This window comes from Xiphophorus maculatus, chromosome 19 (genome assembly GCF_002775205.1).
Source record: "Xiphophorus maculatus strain JP 163 A chromosome 19, X_maculatus-5.0-male, whole genome shotgun sequence".
Classification (NCBI taxonomy): domain Eukaryota; kingdom Metazoa; phylum Chordata; class Actinopteri; order Cyprinodontiformes; family Poeciliidae; genus Xiphophorus; species Xiphophorus maculatus.
In genome coordinates this window covers 25,565,752-25,591,028 of record NC_036461.1, presented here as the reverse complement: position 1 = coordinate 25,591,028, position 25,277 = coordinate 25,565,752, and the positions used below count along the sequence as shown (strand labels likewise).

The 25,277-nt window shown below is 39.1% G+C and overlaps 1 protein-coding gene across 5 annotated transcripts in view; it reads left to right on the top strand.

Annotated features, from left to right (window-relative positions):
- Positions 1-25,277, top strand: part of dtnb (dystrobrevin beta) — a 39,684-nt gene that overhangs the window by 8,856 nt on the left and 5,551 nt on the right. For 2 of the 5 annotated variants that reach the window (XM_023352727.1, XM_023352730.1), the window contains exons 6-15: positions 1,024-1,109; positions 1,385-1,539; positions 1,648-1,753; positions 2,388-2,554; positions 5,420-5,544; positions 21,280-21,370; positions 22,725-22,813; positions 22,912-23,025; positions 24,110-24,206; positions 24,536-24,556. In XM_023352727.1, coding sequence (XP_023208495.1) covers positions 1,024-1,109; positions 1,385-1,539; positions 1,648-1,753; positions 2,388-2,554; positions 5,420-5,544; positions 21,280-21,370; positions 22,725-22,813; positions 22,912-23,025; positions 24,110-24,206; positions 24,536-24,556 — 1,051 coding nt within the window. Of the gene's footprint in view, positions 1-1,023; positions 1,110-1,384; positions 1,540-1,647; positions 1,754-2,387; positions 2,555-5,419; positions 5,545-14,568; positions 14,644-21,279; positions 21,371-22,724; positions 22,814-22,911; positions 23,026-24,109; positions 24,207-24,535; positions 24,557-25,277 lie in introns of all 5 variants that reach the window. The other 3 variants (XM_014468852.2, XM_023352728.1, XM_023352729.1) reach the window with 3 other exon arrangements.

The window sequence follows — 25,277 nt, the reverse complement described above, 5'->3', positions numbered from 1 at the left end:
AGTGACGAAATCACTAATTCTAATTCTGCTCTCTACCAGAAATGTCCTGAAGGAGAATGTGCGACAAGCTGGTTTTGACATTAGTAAACTGTTCGGTTTATGCAGCAGGACGATGACCCTCGGCACGACATCTTGAAGTTGTAAGCGGGGCCTAGTCAAAGCCTAAACTTAAATCCAACAGAGAGGCGCCACAAATTAGTAATTATGTTCATTTGGTGCTTTCTCCCTTAATGAAATTCTCATTTGAAGCTGCATTTTATGTCCACTCAGGTTATCTTTATTTGAGTTTGATGATCTTAGACATTAAATTTGACACTAAAGCATCAACAGAAAAAATATTTTGGGAAGAAAATACTTTTTCACAACACTGTATACCTTTTTTAGGCTTTACTTCTTCATATTTTTAAATACATTTAAAAGATGAATATAACTTCTATTGATTTTTTTTTTCTTCTTCTTCCCCTTCAATTTTTGGTTATTTGCACTACAAAACTTGATGTCGATGTCACTGTTTCTAACCCTCTATGGCATGACTTTTTATTTTTGTGGGGAAGAAATATTTTCCTGCATTCTTTGGGAGCTTGGTGGTCCCTAATTACATGTCAATCATAAAATCGGACTCTGACACCTCCTGGAACCAGATTTGGGTTTGTTGCCTCAGGGTAACATTGGTCTAGAACACCAAGATTGTCTACACTGATTATGAGAAATGAAATACAAATCAAACAAAAACTATATTCATAAAAGAACTATTTTTTGGACAAAAATATGTCAAAAATCATGCCCCCCCAAGAAATAAAATAAAGGAGCAATGTGAGGTACAGCTATGTGGTTTGTTGCCTGAGGGCAACGCCATGCCATAGAGGGCTAATTGTTTTGAGTGTTTGATTTGTTATACTGATAATGTGCTAAAACACATTTTTTGCTTAAACAAAGAAGTTGTCAAGCATCAGCAGTTTATAATCACACTGATATTTTTGCTGATAATATATCTCTTTTTTCCCCCCCCTCCCTAACACGCAGTGAAAGTCATGGGAAGCTGACCGTTTTCTCAATGAAGGCCATGCTGGCGACGATGTGCGGAGGGAAGATTGTGGACAAGCTGCGCTGTGGGTACAATTTTCACTGACTTAACCGTTTAATGTCTGAGGACTTAGAAATGATTGTAATTGAAGCTTTAGACGTCTTCCTTTCCAACTTGTCCTCATGCAGTTTCTTGATTTAAACACAGAGGGGCGCTGTTGACGCACATACCCTTTATATATTAGTTGAATGAATTGTGCGTGTATTCAAGTTCTGGTGAAATTATGCAAAAGAGATCATGGAGCTTTTTTTTTCCTCTTTCTTTTCTAACAATAAAGCCAAACAATCGCATGTCCCTCAGACGTTTTTTCACAGATCTCAGATTCGAGCGGAGTCATGGTGTTCTCAAAGTTCGATCAGTTCCTCCGGGAGGTGCTGAAGCTCCCCACAGCGGTGTTCGAGGGCCCGTCGTTCGGCTACACGGAGCATTCGGTGCGGATGTGCTTCCCTCAGCAGGTAGGGCGAGGATAACCAAAAGCTTTATTTTATTTATTTCTTTTTTTTCCATCTCTTTACGTTTGGGAGGGGGGATTGTTTAATTGACTCGCGCCTGTTTCTCTCTAGAAGAAGATTATGTTGAACACATTTCTGGATGTGTTGATGGCAGATCCTCCTCCTCAGTGTCTTGTTTGGTTGCCACTGATGCACCGACTCGCTAATGTTGAAAACGGTAAGTTGCTACGGTTACGGCGAACGCTGACAGCCACGGAAAGTTGCAAACCTGCTTTGCATGTGGAAAAAGAAACAAATAATATGAGAACTATAAAGCATGACAATTATGTACACGCTGAAACAAATTTCACGGAGGAATGAAAGACCGCAGTGTGTTTTAGACTTTAAAGGAAATAAAAACATCCCCACAACTTGGTGGCAGACATTTTTCCCCTTGTAAGAGGAACTAGTAGTTTTTAAATCAATATTAAGGAGTCATGGATTTAAAACAAGGGTATATCTTACTGAAAAGTTACTTGTTATTTCAAGAGTAGTAAAAACTAGACCAAAAGTACTTGGTAAGATTTTTGCAGCATAAAATAGTTTCCCCAAAGTTTATCCTTCTACTTACTAAGCATTAATCCACACCATCTGCTTTGATCTGCTTTGTTGCCAACCTGTTTTGCTTTCCAGTTCAAAGTAACAAATTAAGTGAAAACACACAGTATTTCCATTATTTATCAAATATTATGAGATATTTCAACAGGAATGACTGGAAAGGTGGACGGATTCTCACACACCAATGCATAGAAATAAATGTAAAAAAAAAAAAGATGTAATGACCCAATTTGTTTTTGTGTTTCTTCGAGCAGTCTTCCATCCGGTGGAATGTTCTTATTGCCGGAGCGAGAGCATGATGGGCTTTCGGTACCGGTGCCAACAGTGCCACGGCTACCAGCTTTGTCAGAGCTGCTTCTGGCGGGGCCACGCCAACGGCCCCCATAGCAACCAACATCAAATGAAGGAGCACTCGTCCTGGGTAAGGAAACGATCTGAGATCCATCCCGGGTTTGCATTAGGATTCTGCCGTCTCTGCGCAAATTAAAAGTCCGTACCTCTCGAAGACCGAGGAGTGATTTTATGATGGAACAGCTGTCTGCTGTTAATGGACAGCAGACAGCTGCTGTCCATTAACGGTTAATGGTCGTTCAAAACAATCTAAGGGCGGGGCGGCGGAGGCGAGGGGTTTATGAGGTTTAGTTATTTTGAAAATGAAACTGTATTGATTGCCTTGCCGCCTTCCCTCGAAGCTCAATCATGATGTCATAAATTGAAAGCAGGAAAGGGATATTACCCTGGATCCCAAATCCATTTACAATTCTACAGGAAAGAATAACAGCTCGTATAGCTTCGGGGCTGGAATGACATGATTGAAAGCATTAGACACCAAACACAAGTCTGATATGCCAAAATGTTGGGGTTTTTTGCCACTTATTGTAGGATACGTAGATGCATCTGTACTGGATGTAGTCCTAAAAAGTGAAAAAGTCTCAATTTAAATGAGTCTGAAGCACCTAAGTTGCATTTAGGTTCCACCTCTCTGACACTGGCAGGTTTTCTACCGTGGCAGAGTTGCAGAATGCCTCTTTTTCTATAAAAATAAAAATTTATGGCAAAATCCAATCATGTTTTTATCTCTAAAAGCCTCAGGGTGCTCCGTTTACACGATGCCGTTTTTATTTTTATCATCGAGTCAAACCAATTTATTGTAAAATTGACTTTGAAGGCATTTTTATTCAGACTGAACATTTCCCTTCAAGAACGTTAAGTATTTTAGTTAAATAACTTATAAGACAGAAATAGAGTTACGAGATAAAGGAAATAACCCGATTTCAAAGGAGGAGTTTTTATGTCTTGCTAAAAAAGAGGTAATTTAATGTTAACTTTGGACAAAACGTTTGGCGCCTTTCCTCTTTAATTTTCCCGGGATCCTCAGCGAGTGGCGGCGTGCTCTAAAGTGAAAGCAACAACAAAGCGCGTTGACGTCACAGATCACAGAGTTTAATCTCATACAAAGCAATCAACAACAAAACTGCAGAGGAACAGAGATATGCATTTTTCTCATAAAAATAAAGACAGACAAGGGGAAGACAAACAAACACAAAACAAAGACAAACAAAAAGCAAAGACGTCTTTGGAGAGAGCCGCTGCAAAAAAGCAAAATAGTGGCAACTTTCTGAAAATTTAGTGGTGACACTAAATTTTATACTGAGTGGGTGTTTTTCTATTTAATTTATGCATTCTAGGCGTTCCTCTTTTTGACCAACTGGAAACTCCCTTAAGCAGTCAGAGAAACTTGGAACTCCCCCTGATCTGCCTTCTACCGAGACAAAGAAGCAAACCGCTGCACTCTGACCCCCGTGGCTCCCACGGTCATTCTGAGTACAGTAAAATCCTGAGATAAGACCTCACAGATACCTGTGAAATCTAAAGTCTCTGTCTCCCAAGGAAAATGCTAATTTTATGGCTTCGCCTCAAAGCGGGGAGCTCCATTGAGTGATCTGCATTTTGGCCCCTGTTTGTCTGAATGCCTGCTCATCTGCTCAACAGAAAACTGTTCCAAATAAGAGTGCTGAATATACCTTTAACACATGTCGTAAGATTAACTGTATTAAGCACTAAAAATAATCATTTTTCCTTAACAGTCTCCAGATTTGATGGATATTGGTAAAAAGTTTAAATGAATTGTAACCACAGGTGTGAAACACGACAGATTCTACCAGCTTATGGAAATAAAAAGATGAAAAGTTCTATTTAAAAAAAAAAATAAGTGCGATAAAATTAATTAAGATATGTGCAACATGCATCAAAAATTAGGACTAAACGATGGGTATTATTTGTCAGAATTATCAGAATAACCCCAAAGTAGGAAAAAAGTTACACTTTATTGCAGTTCTGTCTTACTTCTGTTCCCATGACAGAAAACATTTGACCCGAGTCGGGCAGGCAACTGTACAAAAACTAGGTAGATGTAGAGGATGCATGTAAGTTTAAGAATTTAAAGGAAGTTAGGAAGAAAAAGAAACTGTATATAATATCTCATTATTGTGACATTTGACAAATGGACTTTTTTTTTTTCAGCTAAAGTAGAAAAGGTTCAGTTTGATTTCACATCAGACCATGAGAAGAAAAAAAGTGTACTTCCTGTAGTGTGTGTTAAAAAGAATGATAAGGTTTGAGGGGTTAAATACTTGTGTAAACATATATGGATGTATAAAGTGTTTATGTGTTTATGTTTACAGATTTATCAGCAGGAGATACAGAAATGTACAGTTAGTGACGAGCAGCTCACTAAATTAGCTTCCAGAGTTCCTCGTCAATACTGCAAAAACACAAAATCTCACCAAGTAATTTTGGTCTGGTTTCTAGTTCAAACATCTTAGTAAACTTAAAATAACAAAAACTAACAAGTAACTTCAGCAAGATGTAAGAGGAGCTTGTTTTTAGTCAATAATTCCTCAATTATTCGTGAAAAAGTACATGTTCCACTGGCAGATTATTTCACTTAGGACAAAGGAAAAACATCTTGTTATAAGTGAATTAATTTGCCTATGGAACATGTACTTTTTCATCAATATCAAGGAATTCTTGACTAAAAACAAGCTCCTGTAGCTTGCTGAAAAGTTACTAGTAAGTTAGTTTTAATCATATATGTTTACAAAAGTATTTAACCCCTCAAACCAGATTAAAATTACTTGGTAAGATTTTTATGTTTGAGTGTTTGAGAGAGTAGACATACCTACTTACGTAAACGATTTCTGAAACAGCTTAAGTTTGAGTGTGCAACATCAAAATCAACCGATCAGGCGAGAGGTGACACTGTTTTTCCTGCCCGCTATCACAGAAGTCTCCGGCCAAAAAGCTGAGCCACGCGATCAGCAAATCTCTGGGCTGCGTCCCCATCGGAGAGGCGCCGCACCCCATGTTCCCCGAGCAGGCCGAGAGACCCCAGGAGCTCACCCATACTGTGTAAGTGTTAATCCCTACGCATTGCTTACTGCTGTGTTGACAAACAGCACAGGAGGAATCAATGTGCTTATGACACGGAATCCGTTTCCATCGTGTAACATTTTCCATCGTTTCACTACGCAATCATCACACGACTTACGGCATCTCGACTCACTAAGATATCCGGGCCCGGGTTGTTTTTTTTTTTATAACGGGAACATGTGTGAAGCTGTGCAGGCCGCTAACAGCTCAGTCATCTTCATCAATATGTTGGCAATGAGACCAGGACGGTGCCGTCAATCTCACATTCCAGACTTTGGGGCTCCTGGAAGTCGTTACAGAAAATGCATTATATTCTGCTGCTGTCTTGAACTCTGCACACGCATCTGCATCGCGACTGAGAAAATCTGAGAGTTTCCGTTGTCGGTCGCACTGCTGCTGGGACTCATCCACATAGCGCATATCGCTGAGTTGCCCTTCATATTTTCTTTCTGCGTTGTTTCTCTGCAACTCTTTGGCTTCCCACATAAAAAAATTAAGGCAGGGCTGCAACTAACGACTTGTAAACGATTAATCTATTCTGACAGTTAATCGATTAATCTGACTTAAAAAGTACCTGTAAGATTCTGTGGACTTTTCATTTAGGACTTTTTTTTTATACATTAGAAATGCATAAAAGATGCAAACAAAACAAATGTATTATTTTTTTTTTTTAAATAAGAAAATTTAAAAAAAAAAAATGTTTTGCCTAAAATTTAATAAGACAGCATTTCTTTAGCGAAATGATTCATCATTTTTAGCAAAAGGATTCATCAGCAGCTAAAAAAAAATATTTCTAACATCAGCATGTGAAAAATTCAGCCCTTTCTGTTTAACTTAGCATAAATACATGGAAGGACTAATCTGATTCTGATTTTTTGGGGGTATTAACTGTGCAATAATTGGAAAGCAAAAGGTGCTAATAGGAGATTTCTTTACAGAAGTTGAACTCGATTAAGCTAAAATTATGTCACCTGAGGAGGTCTAGGTAGAATATATTTACAGACAAAGAGTTTTTTTTCTTAACCCTCTATGGCATGGCGTTGCCCTCAGGCAACAAACCACATAGCTGTACCTCACATTGCTCCTTTATTTTATTTTTTGGGGGGCATGATTTTTGACATATTTTTGTCCACAAAAAAGTTTTTTTATGAATATAGTTTTTGTTTGATTTGTATTTCATTTCTCATAATCAGTGTAGACAATCTTGGTGTTCTAGACCAATGTTACCCTGAGGCAACAAACCCAAATCTGGTTCCAGGAGGTGTCAGAGTCCGATTTTATGATTGACATGTAATTAGGGACCACCAAGCTCCCAAAGAATGCAGGAAAATATTTCTTCCCCACAAAAATAAAAAGTCATGCCATAGAGGGTTAAGTGTAATATATACAGTATATACATATATGTATATAAACATATGTACACATTTTTGGGTTAATTACAGCTCTAAGTACGTTGTTCTCTCAGCAATTTGTCTTTTTTTAGAGTTTCTATTCTGCAGTTAACAATTAATCGATTACTAAATTAGTTGATTCATTAATTTCAATGATCGATTCATCACGATTAATCCAATTAATCATTTCAACCCTAAATTTAAGATTACAACTTTAAATGCCATTAAATGAACCCTAACCCTAAACAGCTCCACTTTCTGACCTGACTTTTCAACATTTCCGATCGCTTTTTGCCGTAACAGGATCCTCCTTCTCCACTATCAATCTAAGCTGTCTTTTTATGCCTCTGCTGCAGGCAAGTGTCAGTGAGTAATTGATAGAGAGTTGCGTTTTAGCAGGAGAGCGTAGCTCAGTAAATGCCAGGGAAACAGACAGAATGATACATTCCTTTCTGTTTTCCTGTTTTCCGGCGTGATGGATACCATCAGCTCCAAATGAGTTCTCACTCCCAGGCTCCTCCCATTGGCAGGAAGTTTCTATGTTTTTTTTTCTGCACTCTGTTGAAATTTATGCATTCAAGATGGATATGACATTTGCATACATAAACTGTAAACCAGAGTGTTTTTTGTACATAAAGACGAGGCGATTGGATTAGGTTGTGCCATGTAGGCTGTGTAGCATGAAATTACATCACACAAGAAGATTAATAGCGATAAAAAGGAATACGATTTGTGGCCGAGACTATGTCGGATTAAATCTTTCCAGTGCCCTCAACACTATTCTGTTCCCTGTTATTGTTCTTTTCTCTTTTTTTATGATGTTTGTTTTTTACAAGATACGCCCTAAAAGAGTAAATCCTGCCATAGAGTCTTAAATGCCCTTCAGCATACGTTTTTCTTTATCTAAACTGTTGTTTTTCTTGATGGATTATTAAAACATAGACACACTAATACCTGAATAAGATATTTGAAGCTTTATGCACCAAACTGATAATTAGGAAGCAACTTTAACTACAGACACCCTGCGTACATGGGCTGCACAGTTGGTAGCACTGTTGCTTTGCAGCAGGAAGGTCCTGGGTTTGATTCCCGGCCCGGGGTTTGCATGTTCTCCATGTGCATGGTGGGTTCTCTCCGGGTACTCCGGCTTCCTCCCACAGTCCAAAAATATGACAGTCAGGTTAATTGGTCTCTCTAAATTCTCCCTAGGCATGGTTGTTTGTTCTGTCTGTCTCTGTGTTGCCCTGCTACCCCGCCTCTTGCCTGAAACGTTAGCTGGAGGTAGGCACCAGCACCCCTCCCAACGCCACTAGGGACAAGGGTGTTAGAAAATAGATGGATGGACCCTGCGTACGCTTTGCAATTTCTGCAAACTCTCAGCAGTTTTTTTTCCCGAAAGGACACTTCACTTGTAGATGGCATTTTAGCGTTTTATTTTATTTTTTTATATGCAGCGAGTGGGTGTTTACTGACTTTTAGAAAAATGGATGTGACTTGTTACTTGTTTCTCGATCTTTTTGCCTCTGTAGCTAGATCTCTCGCAAGGAGCGGGGGAAAAAAGCTCTGCTTTTCTTGTGATTATAAATAAAATATTGTTGATTGCAAGAAACTGTATATTTGCATATGTACCCGAGGATGAATGAATCAGCCATGCAGCCAAAGACAATGTGTTGTTAGTCTCTTTTTTTAAAATTTTATTTTATTTTACAAGCTAGCATAATTTCATGAGTCCTCATATGTGAAACGCTGTCACATCCTTTTAACTTTCTCCTTGAAAATGGTTTCGTTGTATCTATCACAAGATCCTATAAAAAGTATATAAGTAATTCAGTAGTAACCAACTTGATATAAAACTGACAATAAAATCAGCAACTAATGTGCTGAAATGTGTGGAAGTGGTCCAGTCAATGCATGTGTTTTTTGTTCAAATTTCAACTTCTTGTTGATATTCTTAAAAAAAAACATTGACGGTCTTTGCAGAGCATAGAGAAGGTCATTTGGGGTGAATCAGGAACACAATGTGGCTCCCATTGTGTTTGCTATGGGTGACATTATGCATTAAACTCACGTAATGAGATAGTGGTGGTGTGCGGAGCAGCGTAGTCACAGCAGTGGTTGCTAATCCGCAACGTGTGGCTCAGGTACACCGGCTTCGTATTGCTGATCTGAGAACTACAAAGGAGAGGCTACGTTGCTACCTAATAGTGCGCTCACCAGGAGGCCATCAAAGTGATTTAAAATTACTTTCTTGGTGGCAAAAGCGGCATTACACTGCTCTGCCTGCAACCAAAAAGTACTTAACCAAGTAGCTGAGACAAAAACATCACGAGCTACATGCTAATAAATACAGCACCACGATCGAGGGGGAATGTTTAGTTATTGGCAGCTGATGCCTCCATCCAGGAAGATATAACAGCCAAACAGAACGCAGGAGCAGATGAAGCGTCTGGAGGGAAAAAAACCTGAGGAAAAAACATAACAATAACGTCTTAAATAACAGCAGATAAGGCGAGATGGAGAATAGTAGAAGAAGAAAGTAGCAGAGTGAGGAAAAGTGGTCAGTTTGTCCTCCAGTAGCGAAGCTTTGGATCATCTGAAGGCTTTTATCTACATTTCGTGGACGTCTTGATAGTCATTCAGTCTTGAAGTAACAAAACTATGGACTGGTGTTTCCCCTGTTGTATCCTGGAGGAGAAAGAGAGACAGACAGCTGACACAGATGGGCATTTTAAAGAATTAGTGAGTGACTGGATAAGTAATCTCCATATCATTCATGACTCCTGAATCTTTTTCCTGCTACCTCGTTTGCTGAATTGTACTGATCCCAATAAGAGTAACAGTAGCCTGAGACATGAACTCTAAAACTACCACCATTCTTTGCCAAGTTGGATAAACATTGTCTTCGATGAGCTGTCATTTCATGTTATAAGTCCCCATCATATCTCAGGTGTGTGTGTGTGTGTGTGTGTGTGTGTGTGTGTGTGTGTGTGTGTGTGTGTGTGTGTGTGTGTGTGTGAGTGCTGACAAAGCCTGTGTCAGAACGCATGGCAGAATCAGGCTATAGCGTCAGGTTTGATCAGCCCACCCAAATCGAACGGACACACAGTCCCCTGCTGTCCAAACCCTCACCACGCCCTCTGACGAAGTGCTGCTGTTCTCGTGCTATTTTGAAATATTTACCGGCGTGTGGAGCGACGTCTAACCAAGAAATGGGCTGTGAATTTTTTGCCTGTCTCAAAGTGTCGGGTAGATTCTTGGGGATTTGTTGTTTAGAAGAGGATGTATTGGTTCGGGAACCACCGTTTGTCTGAAAAGCTTCCTCTCACAGATAGAGCTAGCTCCACTTCTGTCAAAGTGACTTACGCAGGCCTTGTCTGTACTTTGCATTCAAATTTAATACATGCTGTAGTGTCAAATCGTGCGCCACATTCAATATTCAGAAAGTAAATTTCTCTTCACTATAAATTCTTTAGAAATTCATACAATTTTTAAAACGTATGTCCCTGCTTTACAATTTGAAGTTATCTCCTGGCCAATGCAAAAATACATCTGTGTCATTAAAACTAAGATATGAGGCGTGTAATTGGTCATCCTGAGATTTTCAGGATTAAGTTTTCATAATGGTGGTCTTGAAATTTTGGAAGCTAAGGGCAAGTCGTTTCAAGGTTTCTAGTGTCTTGAAACAACTTGAATCACAAATTCATCAACTGTTTTTATGACTGCTGTTTTATCAACCACTGAAATTTCATCATATTTGCACTGAACAATCATTTACAAAGACTCAAATTACTGATTAGAACTGAAATGGAGATGATCAGTAGCAATTAGGGCTGGTCAATAAATCAATAACAATATATATTGCAATAGACATATACGGTAATATCGATAGATAATACGGCTGATAGAATTTTCAGTCATTTAATTGAACTGATTCAGTGAAATGATCTGATTCTGAACTCAGATTCAGAACCGCACAGCATTCTGGGAGATGTAGGCAGAGGAATAGCTTCAGCTACTCAACCTCTCATGGTCAACTGAGCAAGCTGTGTGGCAGCAGCTGACTCACTCTTTGGTTACCTAGCAACAAGCTGGTTAAGGTTTCGCCACAGTGCCTCACAACTACTTACAACTAAAAACCACCGACATGAAGCGAAAACTGTGAATAAAACAAGAAACGCCACTTCACTAGTTTGGAAGTATTTCAGATATTTAAAACAAAAAATACTACTCAATAATTATCGATATCGACCGATATGAAACGATAATATCGTGGTAGGTGTTTCAGCCATATCGTCCAGCCCTAGTGACAATAACTCCCATTCATTCTGCCAGTCTTGTTCTACTTTCCTTTAACATATGATTTATTTTTGTAGCCTTTTGCCTCATTTCCTACTCTTAAGTGAATCATACATCATTCTCGCTGCCACACTTGAATCTGCAGACTGTGGACCAGTTGTAGCTCAAACAAGTGACGTGATGGTTGAAAATTTGATGAGTCATGATTGCCAAGGTGGAAATTCACATCATCAAGAACAAGGGACAGAAGAGAGCAAAGTGTCTACTTCTTCTAGAAAGTCATTGAGTTATCCTGGTGGGTGATATACGACATACCATAAACGATTTTGACCTGTGCAAGATGGGATGGTGGTCCGAGCTGACGTATTCAGTTATGGGTATCAGTTGGTCGTATTTCCTTTTGTTGGAAATTAGCAGGTCCATTACACCACCTTACCCAAATGTACTAGAAGGATGGGAGAATGTGTGGTTCGTCATATCTCTGGTGGAAATATGCCAAAACATTGTGCTGCTGAGTTTTGTGAGGACTTTAAAGAATAGTACACATTAACCAGTTAGTACCTGTCATACTTCCTGATGACAAAGCACCACCCTTCTCCTTCTAGTGTTTTCGATGTCAATGGTGGGGGCGAAGGGGCAAGAAGGCACGGAGCTGCACTTCCCGGAAAAAATTTACTTTCATTCCGTGCTCTTAATTGCCTTGGCTAATGGCTCTTTTATTCAGGAAATTTCCTTCCTATTGCTTCATTCAACCTTGTCATGATAAATGAGTAATGGCAATATTCATTCTAAATGAGTGAATATTGCCATTTCCATCTATAGCAACGCTGCTTTGGAAGCCGTATCATGCTGTTTGTTTACATTAGCCTCCGTTGGTAAAAATGATTAAGATATTAACTAAATCACAAAACATAAAGACACAACAGAAAAGGATTTTCCTACAAAACACTTACAAAATTGTCATTGCATTTAACATGATAACCACATAATAAATGACAACAAACCACATAACGTAACAATCTGCCGTTAGCTCAGTGTTCTGGTTGTTGTGGCTTCCATGTCTTAAATATCATTGGAAGCCATTTTGTGCTCTGTTTACAGCTTACATGTCTTCCTCTGGTTATGTTGTTTAAATCCTATTCCTAGCCACAAATGCACAAAGCAATGAAAAGATGTGCATTGTGGTTTTGAAAGACCTTAGTTAGTTTATTTAATCAGTCAACAATGTCTGTAGCTCAGAGCACCCAAAAATAAACTTACCGGTAATCTCCCTCCGCTATCAAAGTTCTCCATTACAGATTAGATACTAACTCCTTCAAACCTTTTTGCAGAACCTCTCCTAAAATATTCTTCTGATCTAGCCCATTAGCTTTTCCTGTCTCGCTGTGCCACAAGAAATGAATATATTGTACTGTCTGTCATTCAGGAGAAACGGGCCTTAGCTCTTTGCAGGCTTTGATTTTTTTAATGCCTGAATGTTGACCTCTGAGACACTGGATAGAGGTCTGGGCTGGATATCCTCAATCAACTTCATGCGGGTAATGAGCCACGGATCCGCAGGCAATTATGCAAGTGAGTTGAGCTACATTTTATATTTGACTTATTTTAGATAAAAGTACTAAAACCCAAACATAAAAATTAGGGGGGGGGGGGGGGGGTATTATAGGACCTTGCTGTTACACATGAGTTGCATTAATAGATTCAAAAAAGGGGCTGAAGATTATTTTTAGAAGTCTCGCGCTGAGGAGCTTTGATTTATGTAACTCGCTGAAAGTAAAGGGAGGAGTTAAGATATGTAAATGTAAATATGCTCGCAACCATAGATGAGCATTCTGTGCACAATTTTAAATAAGACACATTTTGCATTTTTTATTTATTTATTTGTTTTACCTATGAGCATTTTGGCTAAGCTAAAGCAAATGACATTTCCCCATTTTGCAGCATGTCTGCATGTAGCGAGGCGAAAAGACAAGGAGCCTCAGAGAGGGAAAAGGAGCGTGAGTGAGACATAGAAAATCTACGTCGTCACAAAGTCATGTGACTGCCGAGTTTCCTTGGAGACAGCAGCAGTGTAATACATTGAGATGCTCGCCTGCTCAGTTGAGGACAGATTAGGCATCTGGCAGCAGCAGCAGCAGCAGCAGCAGCAGCAGTGGTTGGATGTGTTTCGCCACCGAGGCAGGTGCTCTCTCTCCCCGCAGAGGTAAGTCTCATACCTCGTCCTTTGACTCCAGCTGGTTTTAAGGCGATTTGTTGACCGATAAACCTTTTTTTTATGCAACCGTTTTCCATAATGTTTGTTTTTTCTTCATGTGAGACAAAAATAGTATGTGCAAGTTTCAGCGCTCACACCTTTTCTTATAATCTCCTGATGCAAAAATAATGGAAAGTTGGAGCAAATGTCTGAGGAAAGAACAGAGCAGATGACTTACTCGTGTGTTTTTCTAATGTGTAGGATCAAGTACTTAAACAGGAAATATTAAACAGAAAAGTGTCTGTGAGTAGATAATGCTGTTTAAATGTTTTTTTTCATTTCTGTTTTGTTTTTAAAGTAGAATAACGCAAAAAAAACAACCTGCATGATGCTATTAACAACTGTATTCTAATATATCTATAAATTCATGTGTAGACGAGTTGGTACCTGCCTTCTGTGTCATAGCGAGAGATGTAAATAAAGCGAAACAGAATCGAGGCTAATAACTACAAGGTGCATATTCAGAGGATGCAAATCCAGAGATGTGGAGACCTCTGTGTGTTTGTGAGCGGCTGCTGTTTTCCGAGGGATGTTTTGATCCGTTAATGCCACTCCGTGCCCTGAGAGTTCGAGTCCTGGCGAGCCCCGACACGAATCCAGACACCATATGGGCCGCGGCACTTTGTTTACTCTCTCAAATTACCTCCCACAATCACCTTCCACCATTTTATTGGTGACTGGGTGTTTTTTTGTTCTTTTTTTCAGACTTGTGGCTTAATTAGAATCCTTGTTTGTTGTTGTTGCTCTTGCACTTGTTAATTAGAGTTGAGATAATTGCCTAAAAACATCTAACTCAGTTGCAGGAAAGTTGATTATATCACAGCAGTTCCACCGTGCTGCCCTTTTTTTTTCTTCTTTGGTGCACCACATTCTGTGGGTTTTAATGATTCCTCTTTCTGCCTCCGCTCTTACGTTCTTACTTACAGCTGGATGAAGCTGAAGTTAAAATAGCTTGATTTATGATTATGAATAAAAATGCAAATTGTTCCCCCATTCCCGGTGTCAAGCAGCACAGACCTCTGCGGCGTAGCATGAAAAACCTCTAACCTTGTCTTGTTTTAGTCAGGCGAAAGCAGCGACCAACAACATGAACGACACAATGCTCATGTCCTCTGGTGCACCCACTCCTACCAAAAGGTAAGCTTTTTGAAGATACGACTGTACTCTCCCCCATAATTGACTATACAAGGACCAGATTTAAGGTACTCCAAAGTTTTGGAGAGTTTCAAAACTGATCAAATATTATGTTGTACCATTCCTGTGATCCTTTTACTGCAATGCCAGACCAGAATTTTCTCTCTCAGCACGAGCATAAAGACACCTAGCATCCCGCTGTCTTAACCAGTCAACCAGCTAAAGAAGGCTTCTACACTTAGCCACAAATGAGGAAAAATAAAAATAAAAACACACACACAAAAAAAATAACAGTTCTGGCATTGGCAACATCACTTTTATTAAGATAACTAGAGATATTAAATCACAAATGACAAGCTAAGAGGATATCTGTTAAGGTAGTGAGTTTAGGCTAGTTCGCCACTAGATATGACAGTGCTGCAAAGGCATACAATCAAACTTAAATTTATTTTCTTGGGATATTATGTGATAGATCAACACAAAACAGCACGTAATTGTAAATTCAATAGTAATGTTGAATGGTTTTCAACATTTTTTACGTTAAAAAAAATAATAAAAATGTGTCAAACATAGAGCATTTTGTACATACATGCCAAATATGTGGCAAAAAACAATAAGACTGCACATCATCCTGAACACATGATCCCAGCTAAAAGATGGTAATGGCAGCATTATGCCATAGGCATGTTTTTTTTATGTTTTATTTTTTTTACTTGTTTTAGAAAAAATTACTAAAACATAAACCTTAAAATAATATATGGTTTTCAACTCTTTTTTTTCTTTTACAAATATAGATATTTGTCCAAAATGTAACTTTTTGGGCCTACATTGTAAATGTGTGGCTAAAAACACAACATCCTCAGCATTATGCCATCAGGATGACTGTTTTTCATGTCACTTTTATGTCGCTATGCACTACATTACGTCCCAAAAAGTCTTAGTAGAATACCTCAAAGTTTGTGATTGGATTGTGAGAAAGAGTAAAAAATTCAAGGGTTATTCTGAATACCTCTGATACGCACTGTATCAACTTTTTATGAATGCTTTACTCTAAAGAATTGATCAGCAAAATTGTGTGGTAACGTGCTCATGAAAGCAAGCAAGTATAAAGTTTTACTTAATTCTATATCAAAATGCCAAAGTCAATATAATGTTTTTGCAGCAGTAGGAAAATTAAGCACTACATCTTATTTTTCTGTTAAATTTTAGTGTTGATGATATCTAACCATAATTTTTTGTTTTGTTTTACTCAGTTACTATAAAAATTATGATCGCAGTCCTGGCCCTGAGACGACAAATTATCTCCATAAATTGCCCCCAAAAATCCATATAAATCCTTTTTAATCACTCCTGAATTGAGCCCTCGTTAAAAATAGACGACAGATTCTCTCTGATCAAAATAAAAACGGCAAATCATACCCCCCTTGCACGTATTTTTGCCTCTGAGCAGCGTGACCTTCCGGGTGTATTTTTAGGTAGAAAATATGCTCTGCTGTCACAGTGAATATGTGATCACGTCTACCTAACAGGATGACATGACAAAAAGATTATGATGGAGCTGGATGGAGCCTGGTCGCCCTAAGAGCCTCCTCTCATTTCAGTCCATCTTGTGTGAGAGCCTGGACTCTGGCATCTTTATTTACTCACAGCGGGTAACGAAGCTCTGTGGTTATGAAGCCGGCGACGGAGAAGAGCGCTCTGATGGCGCTGCAACGTAAACGCATCCTCTCCCTGCAGGTCTAGATTTTCCCCGTCTCGTGTGCGCTGTATCGCTCCGGCAAATCTTTCCGGCAATTTGTGCTCCCGAGATCAGAGCCCTGAGAGACTCGGGCGCTCCTGCGGCGGGTTAGTCAAGACGACTTCGGCAGAAATCTGGGGGGGACCGTGAACGAAGGGGGTGTGGAAGTCTCGGGCAGAGTCATCAGCCTTCGCCAAGGACTTTGTCAGCTGAAGGGCAGCTGGCAATAAAAAAGAATCCATTAATTTAAAATGTGTTTTTCTTTTTTTGTCCACGTAATCTTCAAAATCTAACCATCAAGCCAATCATTTATGACATTAACATTTGATTGAGATGAACAGAAGTAAAGTAAAGGTTATTTCTGACGGCGCGGTGCTGGTTTTTGGGTATCTAATGACGTCACGCATCCAAACCCATGGAGGTCAGCGGATGGGTTTGTGTTGCAGCTCCAGTACGGGGAAAGGCGATACTCTCCCGAGGTTCCTCTCACTTTGGCGGTAACGCGGAAGCCCGATAACCTTTGTCTTGACATTTTGCTCTGTGAGTCAGCGCCTCTGTGTGAAGATGACACTCGCAGAGGATGTTGTTGCCTTGGAGGGGTCAAAACTGCTGCACATCTGCCATTTGAAGGGCAAAAGTAGCGCATGAAATCACACCGTAACTACTGTATCGGTAATTACTTCAACCATTGGTTGTCTTGTAATTTTTATTCATTTGCTTGACTAATTTGAGTCATCTGTAGTCTTATTGAACACTTGTTAAACCCTTAGCAGCTGTCATGCTGAGAAACTCCAGGACAACCCCCCGAAAAAACAAGAAGCATGCTAGAGCAACTAGCATCTAAAATAAGAAGTGTTTGATGAATTGAAGAGACTACATGAAGGATTTAGGGGAGACGGCAAAGACAAGATGGCGGAGACTATGTCTTCTCCCAATTATCACAGGGATTATAGAGTCCCAAACAAACAGAAAAGGGATGACATTGAAGTGGCGATGAGAACGCAGCAGGAATCCTGGGGAAGCAGCGTTATGGATTTTGCTGAGATGGAAACAAGAACACGTAGTCGCCCTTGGAAGCCTTTTTTTGCACTCAGTCATGTTACAACCACAAGCTTCAACCACAAGCTTCGGTGCATTTTATTGGAGTTTTACCACATGATTTTGAGTAGGAAGGAAAAATACATTTCCCTAAGTGTGGCAGGCATTTGTGTCAGTACTTTTAGAGAGTAACTTTTTGCTGCAAATACAGTAAAAAATGACCTCCGCCTTTAGAGACACTGAAATGTTTTATCATTTCTTCTTTGAAAGGGAAATTAGATTGAAATCATCCATCAATAGGACTTTTCATGTTTTGCTACAGATTCTCAATTGGACTCAGGTCTGTACTTTCACTAGGACATATTAACATCCTCTGAACAAAACCTTTCTATGGCAACTCCAGCCCAGGGAAATAATCTACCAACAGAACTAGTGCTTTTTATCAATATTCCAGAATTATTAACTAAAAACAAGCACCTATATCTTGCTGAAAAGTTACTTGTTAGTTAGTTTAGTCTTATTTAAAGTGTACTAAGATATTTGTACTGGAAACTACACCAAATATACTTGGTGAGATTTTGTGTTTTTGCAGTGTGGGGATCACGTTCGGTTCAGCCCAGTTGAGTTGCTCCCTGTCTTCCTAATAAATATTAATACACTGTTAAGATTTCCCAGCATTCTCTCGCCTGTTGTCACATGAAAGGCCAGTGAGTCAAATGTGCTCCTGCAGAATAAAGCTCGTTAGGGTTGTTGCTCGTTGTCGCTCTGCTCCAGCTAAAGATCCCCCCTAAAGCAGTTTTCCTCCAGGAAAACAACTTATTACGTGTTAAGTCATTCAGAAATGGGACAGCAGAGGAGAACATTTAGAAGTGATTTAACTTACGATTCACAGGCAGTCGAATGAATGTAAAACAGCTGTGTTGATGCGATTTATTTATTTTTTTTTAGCCCTTGATACCGATCCGAGTTATTATGAGCGGGCATTTGTTGATACCGACATCGGTGCACTGCTTCAGTAAAGTTCATGTCATGCATCCAGTAGCGTAAACAGCTGCATTTCGTCGATGCTAATGGTTAGCATTAGCATTGTGACAGCATCCGACTTTCCGAATTCTTTGGAATCCATTTATTTTATTGACAGCAGCGGCTACTTTATCCAAATTGGAGTTTTTGCACAAATGAATTCATAGTAGCGTTCTCTAACTCCCGCACATGTTCTTCAGTGAACTCAAGTCTTATTGCAGAACAAAACCACTTTCTGCTCCACCTTTGTCTTGACTTTTATGTTTTAGTAACTTTCAACAACAACAAAAAAAATACTATTTTTATCTATGACCTCTATTTTTTTTTCTCTTTATGTCAAGTAAAGATGAATGCCACGTCTTCTGCTCCCTGTGGGGTAGGGCTGTTTGATCGCAAGGTGAAGCGGTGGAAATACTCCAAATATAGCACACACTTAAGCTGATATTGGCTTTCTGTCCCAGCGTTCTGACTTAATCCGATTCTCCGAACTAGGAGCCTGTCGACGGCAAACTGGTCCAGATAATACTCTGAATAGGCACGGTCTCAGTTTGATGCTTCACAATTGGAGTAAGTGACGGCTTGTTCAAAATTAGGTGGGAGCAACTTTTGTTCTCATCTCAGAGAACAAAAGAAGTTTGAAGAAAACAAAAATACAGAATGTATGCAGCAAATGTACCAGATCAGGGAAAATCTAAAAGGTAAACTGGTTTGTTTTTGTCAAAAAACTAGGACACTGTGGACGTAGCATTAGAACTCCAAGAGTTGGGCAGAGAAATTCCCTGATGTGTCGCCGCATTGTTACAAGAAACATCGGTATCAGCGAGACTGTAAATTATTTAGAACGAGACCCATTTAGCAAGATGTTTTTTTAATGTCCTGCTCTGATTGAGTTCCTTTACATGTTTTTTGTTTCCTCTTAATTTGTGACACAACATTGAGCCCGTCAAGGGATCTGACGGATACTTCGGCCATTTCCTCGGTTCACTCAGGGGTCGTTCATGCAATGATAACAAACTAACAAAAGTTGCAGTTTTCCCTGTTATGTTTTGTGAAGGTTTCAGCTCATCGAACAAATTTCTATCTCAAACAAAAATACCCAAAGTGAGCAAACAAAAAGTCAAGTTTATTTGTGTAGCCCATTTCAAAATGATTCACAGCATAAAAATATGGAAACAAGCAATAAACATTCAATTTTATCAATTGTCATCACATCAAACATTCATCAGTGTTACACTTACTAAAAAAAAAAACTCTACGCAGGTTTTAAGCTTTGCTTTAAAGGAAAATGCTATTTTAAAATTATTACTTCGTGTATTGAGTAAAAATAGCTATCCAAACCAACCTGGATCCATATATATATATATATATATATATATATATATATATATATATATATATATATATATATATATATATATATATATATATATATATATATAGTATATACAGTACAGACCAAAAGTTTGGACACACCTTTTAATTCAATGAGTTTCCTTTATTTTCATGACTATTGACATTGTAGATTCACACTGAAGGCATCAAAACTATGAATAACACATGTGGAAATATGCACTAAACAAAAAAGTGTAAAACAACTGAAAATACCCCTTATATTCTAGTTTCTTCAAAGTAGCAACCTTTTGCTGTGATTACTGCTTTGCACACACTCTGCATTTTCTTGATGAGCTTCAAGAGGTCGTCACCTGAAATGGTTTTCACTTCATAGGCCAACCTGCCCTGTCAGGTTAATAAGTGGGATTTCTTGCCTTATAAATAGTCATGAAAATAAAGAAAACCTATTGAATTAGAAGGTGTGTCCAAACTTTTGGTCTGTACTGTATATATATATATATATATATATATATATATATATATATATATATATATATATATATATATATATATATATATATATATATATATATATATATATATATATGCTGCTCAAAAAAATAAAGGGAACACTTAAACAACACAATATAACTCCAAGTAAATCAAACTTCTGTGAAATCAAACTGTCCACTTAGGAAGCAACACTGATTGACAATCAATTTCACCTGCTGTTGTGCAAATGGAACTTTGTACAGAACAAAGTATTCAATGAGAATATTTCTTTCATTCAGATCTAGGATGTGTTATTTGAGTGTTCCCTTTATTTTTTGAGCAGTCTATATATATGTTCATCTTGTTTTACACATTTAGTTTCTCTTTGAGATCAAATAAAATCATCATTTGAAAAACACTTTTTTGGATTTCCCCAGGCTATGTTTGTAGGATATTAAAGTTCCTTTGATGATCTGGGGCCTTAAATTGGCATCCAATACTTAGTAAAAGAGGCACAACAAAGCCACTTTTTGCTGGGTTGGTCTGGTTCGGTTAGAGAAGTCGCTCAGCACTGTTAGTCGATGCAGCAGCTTTACAGCCACTCTGAGTTTAATTGTTGGCCGTTGGTCGTCCTCCAGTTGGAACTGGAAATGCTCCCCGCACCGTTTGAGCTCTCTTTCCCTCCCCGCTTGGAGATGACCTGCGGAGGGAAAAGCAGCATATGTCCCATCATCTGCCCACACCATATGTCCCGCCCATGATCATTTAAACTCTTGGACAATATTTGAAATCTCTTTTCTTGGCTGAAATGACCAAAGCGGATACTCGTAACTGTCATAAAAGCAGCCTGCATGCTGCTTGTCCAGTCATCATCGTTTCATTCCTCTAATCTTTTTTTGCTCGTTTTCTACCAATTCTGTACTCCTGAATTGATTTGTTGAAATACTTTTTTCTGCATATGATCAGATTGACTGCGTATATGTTTGATGTTTTGCTCTGTGTTTGACTTTGGTCAGTGTTTTGGAGAGTCCCAGCCGGTTAGATGAAGAGCACCGGCTCATCGCACGATACGCTGCGCGCCTGGCAGCTGAGGCAGGCAACTCCACAGTAAGTGCCTCACAGAAAGACTCAAAGGGTTGCAGTCAAGCTGTGTTTCAAATCTCTTAGTCATAGAAGCTATTGTTTTCATCTTCACATGCCTCTCGGTTGCCGGAAAATGGTCGAAAAGTTCATTTTTGTTGTTGTATACTTCTCTGAAAATTTGTGTTCATGTCGGATCCCAAAGTTAGGAGCTTTTTTTTTCTTTTTAAAACCACAAACCTCAGTGTAATCTGGGGACTTTTATGGAACAGACCAACACAAAGTGGTGCATAGTTGTGAAGTGGAAGGAAGTGACACATGGTTTTCACATTTTTGACACATAAAAATTTGAAATGTTATGGTGATACCCCAAAATAAAACCCACCACAACCAATTTCCTTCAAAAAAAACTCAGCTAGTAAATAATAAAGTTCAGCTTGCAGATTATTCAACTTATAGCAAGGCATTTTCTCGTGTTTTAAGTGAAAAATTTGCAAGTGGAACTTCTTTTTTTGCTGATATTAAGCAATTATTGACTTAAAACAGGCTCCGTTATGTTGCTAAAAAGTTACTTGTAAGTTAGTTTTTTTCTTAACTCTCTGGTCGTGGATCTGCACACACACACACACACTCACAAACTCTAACACACTTATAGTCTTAAAAATACTCATTCAAAACACTCCTAGTAAAATCCAAAACGTCACTCCGCTCCGTTCTCATCCCGTCTCTGAAACTCTTTCCAGAGCCTCTCTCACCACGTCTCTCATGCTAAAATACAGACTAAAAAATTTTCATTGCTTGTTTTAGAAATATGGTGCATTTGAGGAAATCTGGAAAATGGGTGTCATATTGCATTCAAGCATTTCCTGGTCACAAAATGTTCACTGAAGGGGCAGCAAAGGCGAAAAATGTGCACAAAATTATAGTGAAAATGATTTATCATAAATCTGGCTTTATTTGAAAGTAAAAAAAAAAAAGCAAAACCAGTATAAAAACACTATTTTTATAAAGTTGAATGTCTGTGCTGTCCAACTGAGTTGAAATGAGCACTCAGTATGCTTCCATTTTCGCTACAGTAGCCTTTTAAACACGTCACGTCCATGACAACCTTCGACGGTATTATTAAACATTAAGACATCTGCACTGGAAACTAGACGAAAAATTCCCAGTTAGTGACTGTGGCGAGCTGAATAAAAATGCACACCACACTTTTCAGATTTCCATTGGTAAAAAGGTTTGAAAACCCATATGTCAGTTTTTCCTTCCACTCTTCAGTTCACGCCTGTGGCTATATCATGACAAAACGTTAAAAAGCATGAACACTCTTGCTGTATTTGTAACTTTTCTCACTGGTTTTATTGAGAGGTGTTTTGTGTTGCAGCAACAGTGTCCTCCAACAGACCTGGGTTTCAACTTCGATGCCAATAAGCAACAGAGACAGCTGATCGCAGAGCTGGAGAACAAAAACAGGTCCGCTTCATTACTTAACCTAATTCAGTTTTCTCGTTGTGGGGGAAGAGGGGGAAAAAAAATTTCTATTACGTTTAAAATATATTTCCCCAATTCAGGGAGATCTTGCAGGAGATCCAGAGGCTCCGTTTGGAGCATGAACAGGCCTCTCAGCCCACGCCAGAAAAAGCCCAGCAGAACCCCACGCTCCTGACCGAGCTGCGACTCCTCAGGTACGAGCCCGCCGCTGAAACCACACGTGATGCAGCATCGCTGAGCTGACGATAACAGGAAGACACACACAAGTAGAGGGCCCAAACATGCCTGAAAACACCTCTGGTCTCTTCTCTTTTTCTTTCCTGAAATAATTTTCTGTCGTGCCGCAGAGCTTGGGGTCGCCGCTAGGTTATGTTCTTGGAAGAGACTTCTGCAGGAACAACAGGCTACACAGCCTCAAAGAACATCTTCTATGTGTGTGTGTGCTCTGTCCTAAATAATAAATCAAAAACCACTTGTAGAAAGTGAACAGAGGTAGAAACGTTACGGCCTATGCATGTTTTGCGTAGGCCACAAGCAGAAGCTTCCATTTTTGCCAAAGTTATTTTAATCGTAGTTTTTGCTATGATGAACAGGATGTGAGAACTGCATTTCGTTCAATCGGGTTATCTTTGTTTTAGATAAAATGTAGGGTTTTTGTAACATTTAAGTTTGACCCAAAACAAGAACAAGAAAATGACTTGTAAGGGGAAAAAAGATTCCAAACTAACACAACAGTTTTTTTCACATTGGCAATATTCAAAATTATGTTATTGTTTTGTTTTTTTTGTTTTTTTTTAGTCTTCTCTGTTCCCTTACTGATCTGCTGCTATAATGTCCCGGACGGAAGTTTCTAAATATCTGGTTCAAAATATCTGGAAATATGCAGTTAAACACTATAACCAGCAGAGGGTGCTAACAAGCCCCAACACAAATGAAGGATTTCAGTTTACTCTAATTTATGTATTTCTTTTGTGTACATGTGTCAGGTTGGTTTAAAAAATAATTCTTTGTGCTCCTGTCTAAAAACAATAATTAGAAGGATTAAAAAAACAAACAAACTCGGTACTGAGTCAGATTTTTTTTTTCTTTTTCATAGAAATAAATAACTTTCAATTTACCACAAATCTATCAAAAACTTTTAGGGTCAACTTCACTTTTTTGTTGTTGTTGTTGTTTTGGTTTTGCACTCTAGCTAGAACGCAGACTGCTGTTTTTACCCAAAATCCACGCGCGAATGAACAAACCTGAAACGTGAACCGTGTTACCTGCCGTCCACAGACACAGGAAGGATGAGCTGGAGAGGCGCATGTCGGCCTTGCAGGAGAGCCGGCGGGAGCTGATGGTCCAGCTGGAGGGTCTGATGAGGCTGCTGAAGGTAAGACCGCCTCCTGATTCAAGAAGCTTTACCTGCAGGTGGGAGGACGAGACCCCCAACGTAGGTAGAGCATCAAATGTCTTTGGTCAGCTGCTCTTCTTTGGGTTTTCTTACTGGCTCGTTGCTGCTAATCTACCTCCGATAATTGGAATTTGAATAGATGAAATGTGTCTTCCTCTCCAAGCACAACAAACTACCTCGATGTTATGCCATGTAAACGTGTGCCATGTGAAAATGCATGCAGAAATCACTTTCTCCTTCTTTTTTTCATTAATTTTGTTGCTCTCGCTCTTCTCGCTTTCTCTCTGCTCACCTTTGTTGGCTGATAGGATGAGGAGCAGAAGCAGGCTGTAAGTTGCTCTCGATTCGCTTTGCAAAGTCCTTACAGTAGTCGATGGTCTCTGCGCTTCCCCCTGTTCCTCACAGACACAGCTTGCACAAGTTTTGTGAAATCGACTTAGAAAAATATCACATTTTTCATTGACATCAACTCCTGACTACCGCATAGATATTTTTCCGTTGGACCTGAGCATGAAGGTTCGCGTCATCCTGTTCAATGATATGTTCAAACCAATTCAAGAATACTGTGCTTTTATTAGTCCGGACTCAGCACAGGGCCCATCACATTTATTAACCTCCTGATTCAGTGAAGGAGTTTGAATGAGAGAAACTCAAGCAGTGTCGCGTGAAGAGAAAACTGAGAACAACTGACAGTAAAGATCTGTACGTACCCGTACATTTAAATGTGGACGTTATGGACATTTCTTAAGTATTTCACGTCAGCTCTGACAAGCCGTGTCAAATTTACTTTGTCTAACTGCATCAGGACTTAGTGAGGAAATGCACTCTTATTTTTTCCTATACATATTTAATGTCTGACCATCTTGAGCTGGAAGTTCAACGTCCATAAATGTCAATTTTTCTGCTCACAGAAATAAGTGAATTTTCCTCGGTGCAGACGGAGCGTCTGCGTTGCGCAGTATGAGACTCAGAGGTGATATTATTAAGTCATTGCTGCAGCATTTGATTGGCTCGCGTGTGTGCGCTCTGTACCACTGACACCTTTGTGCG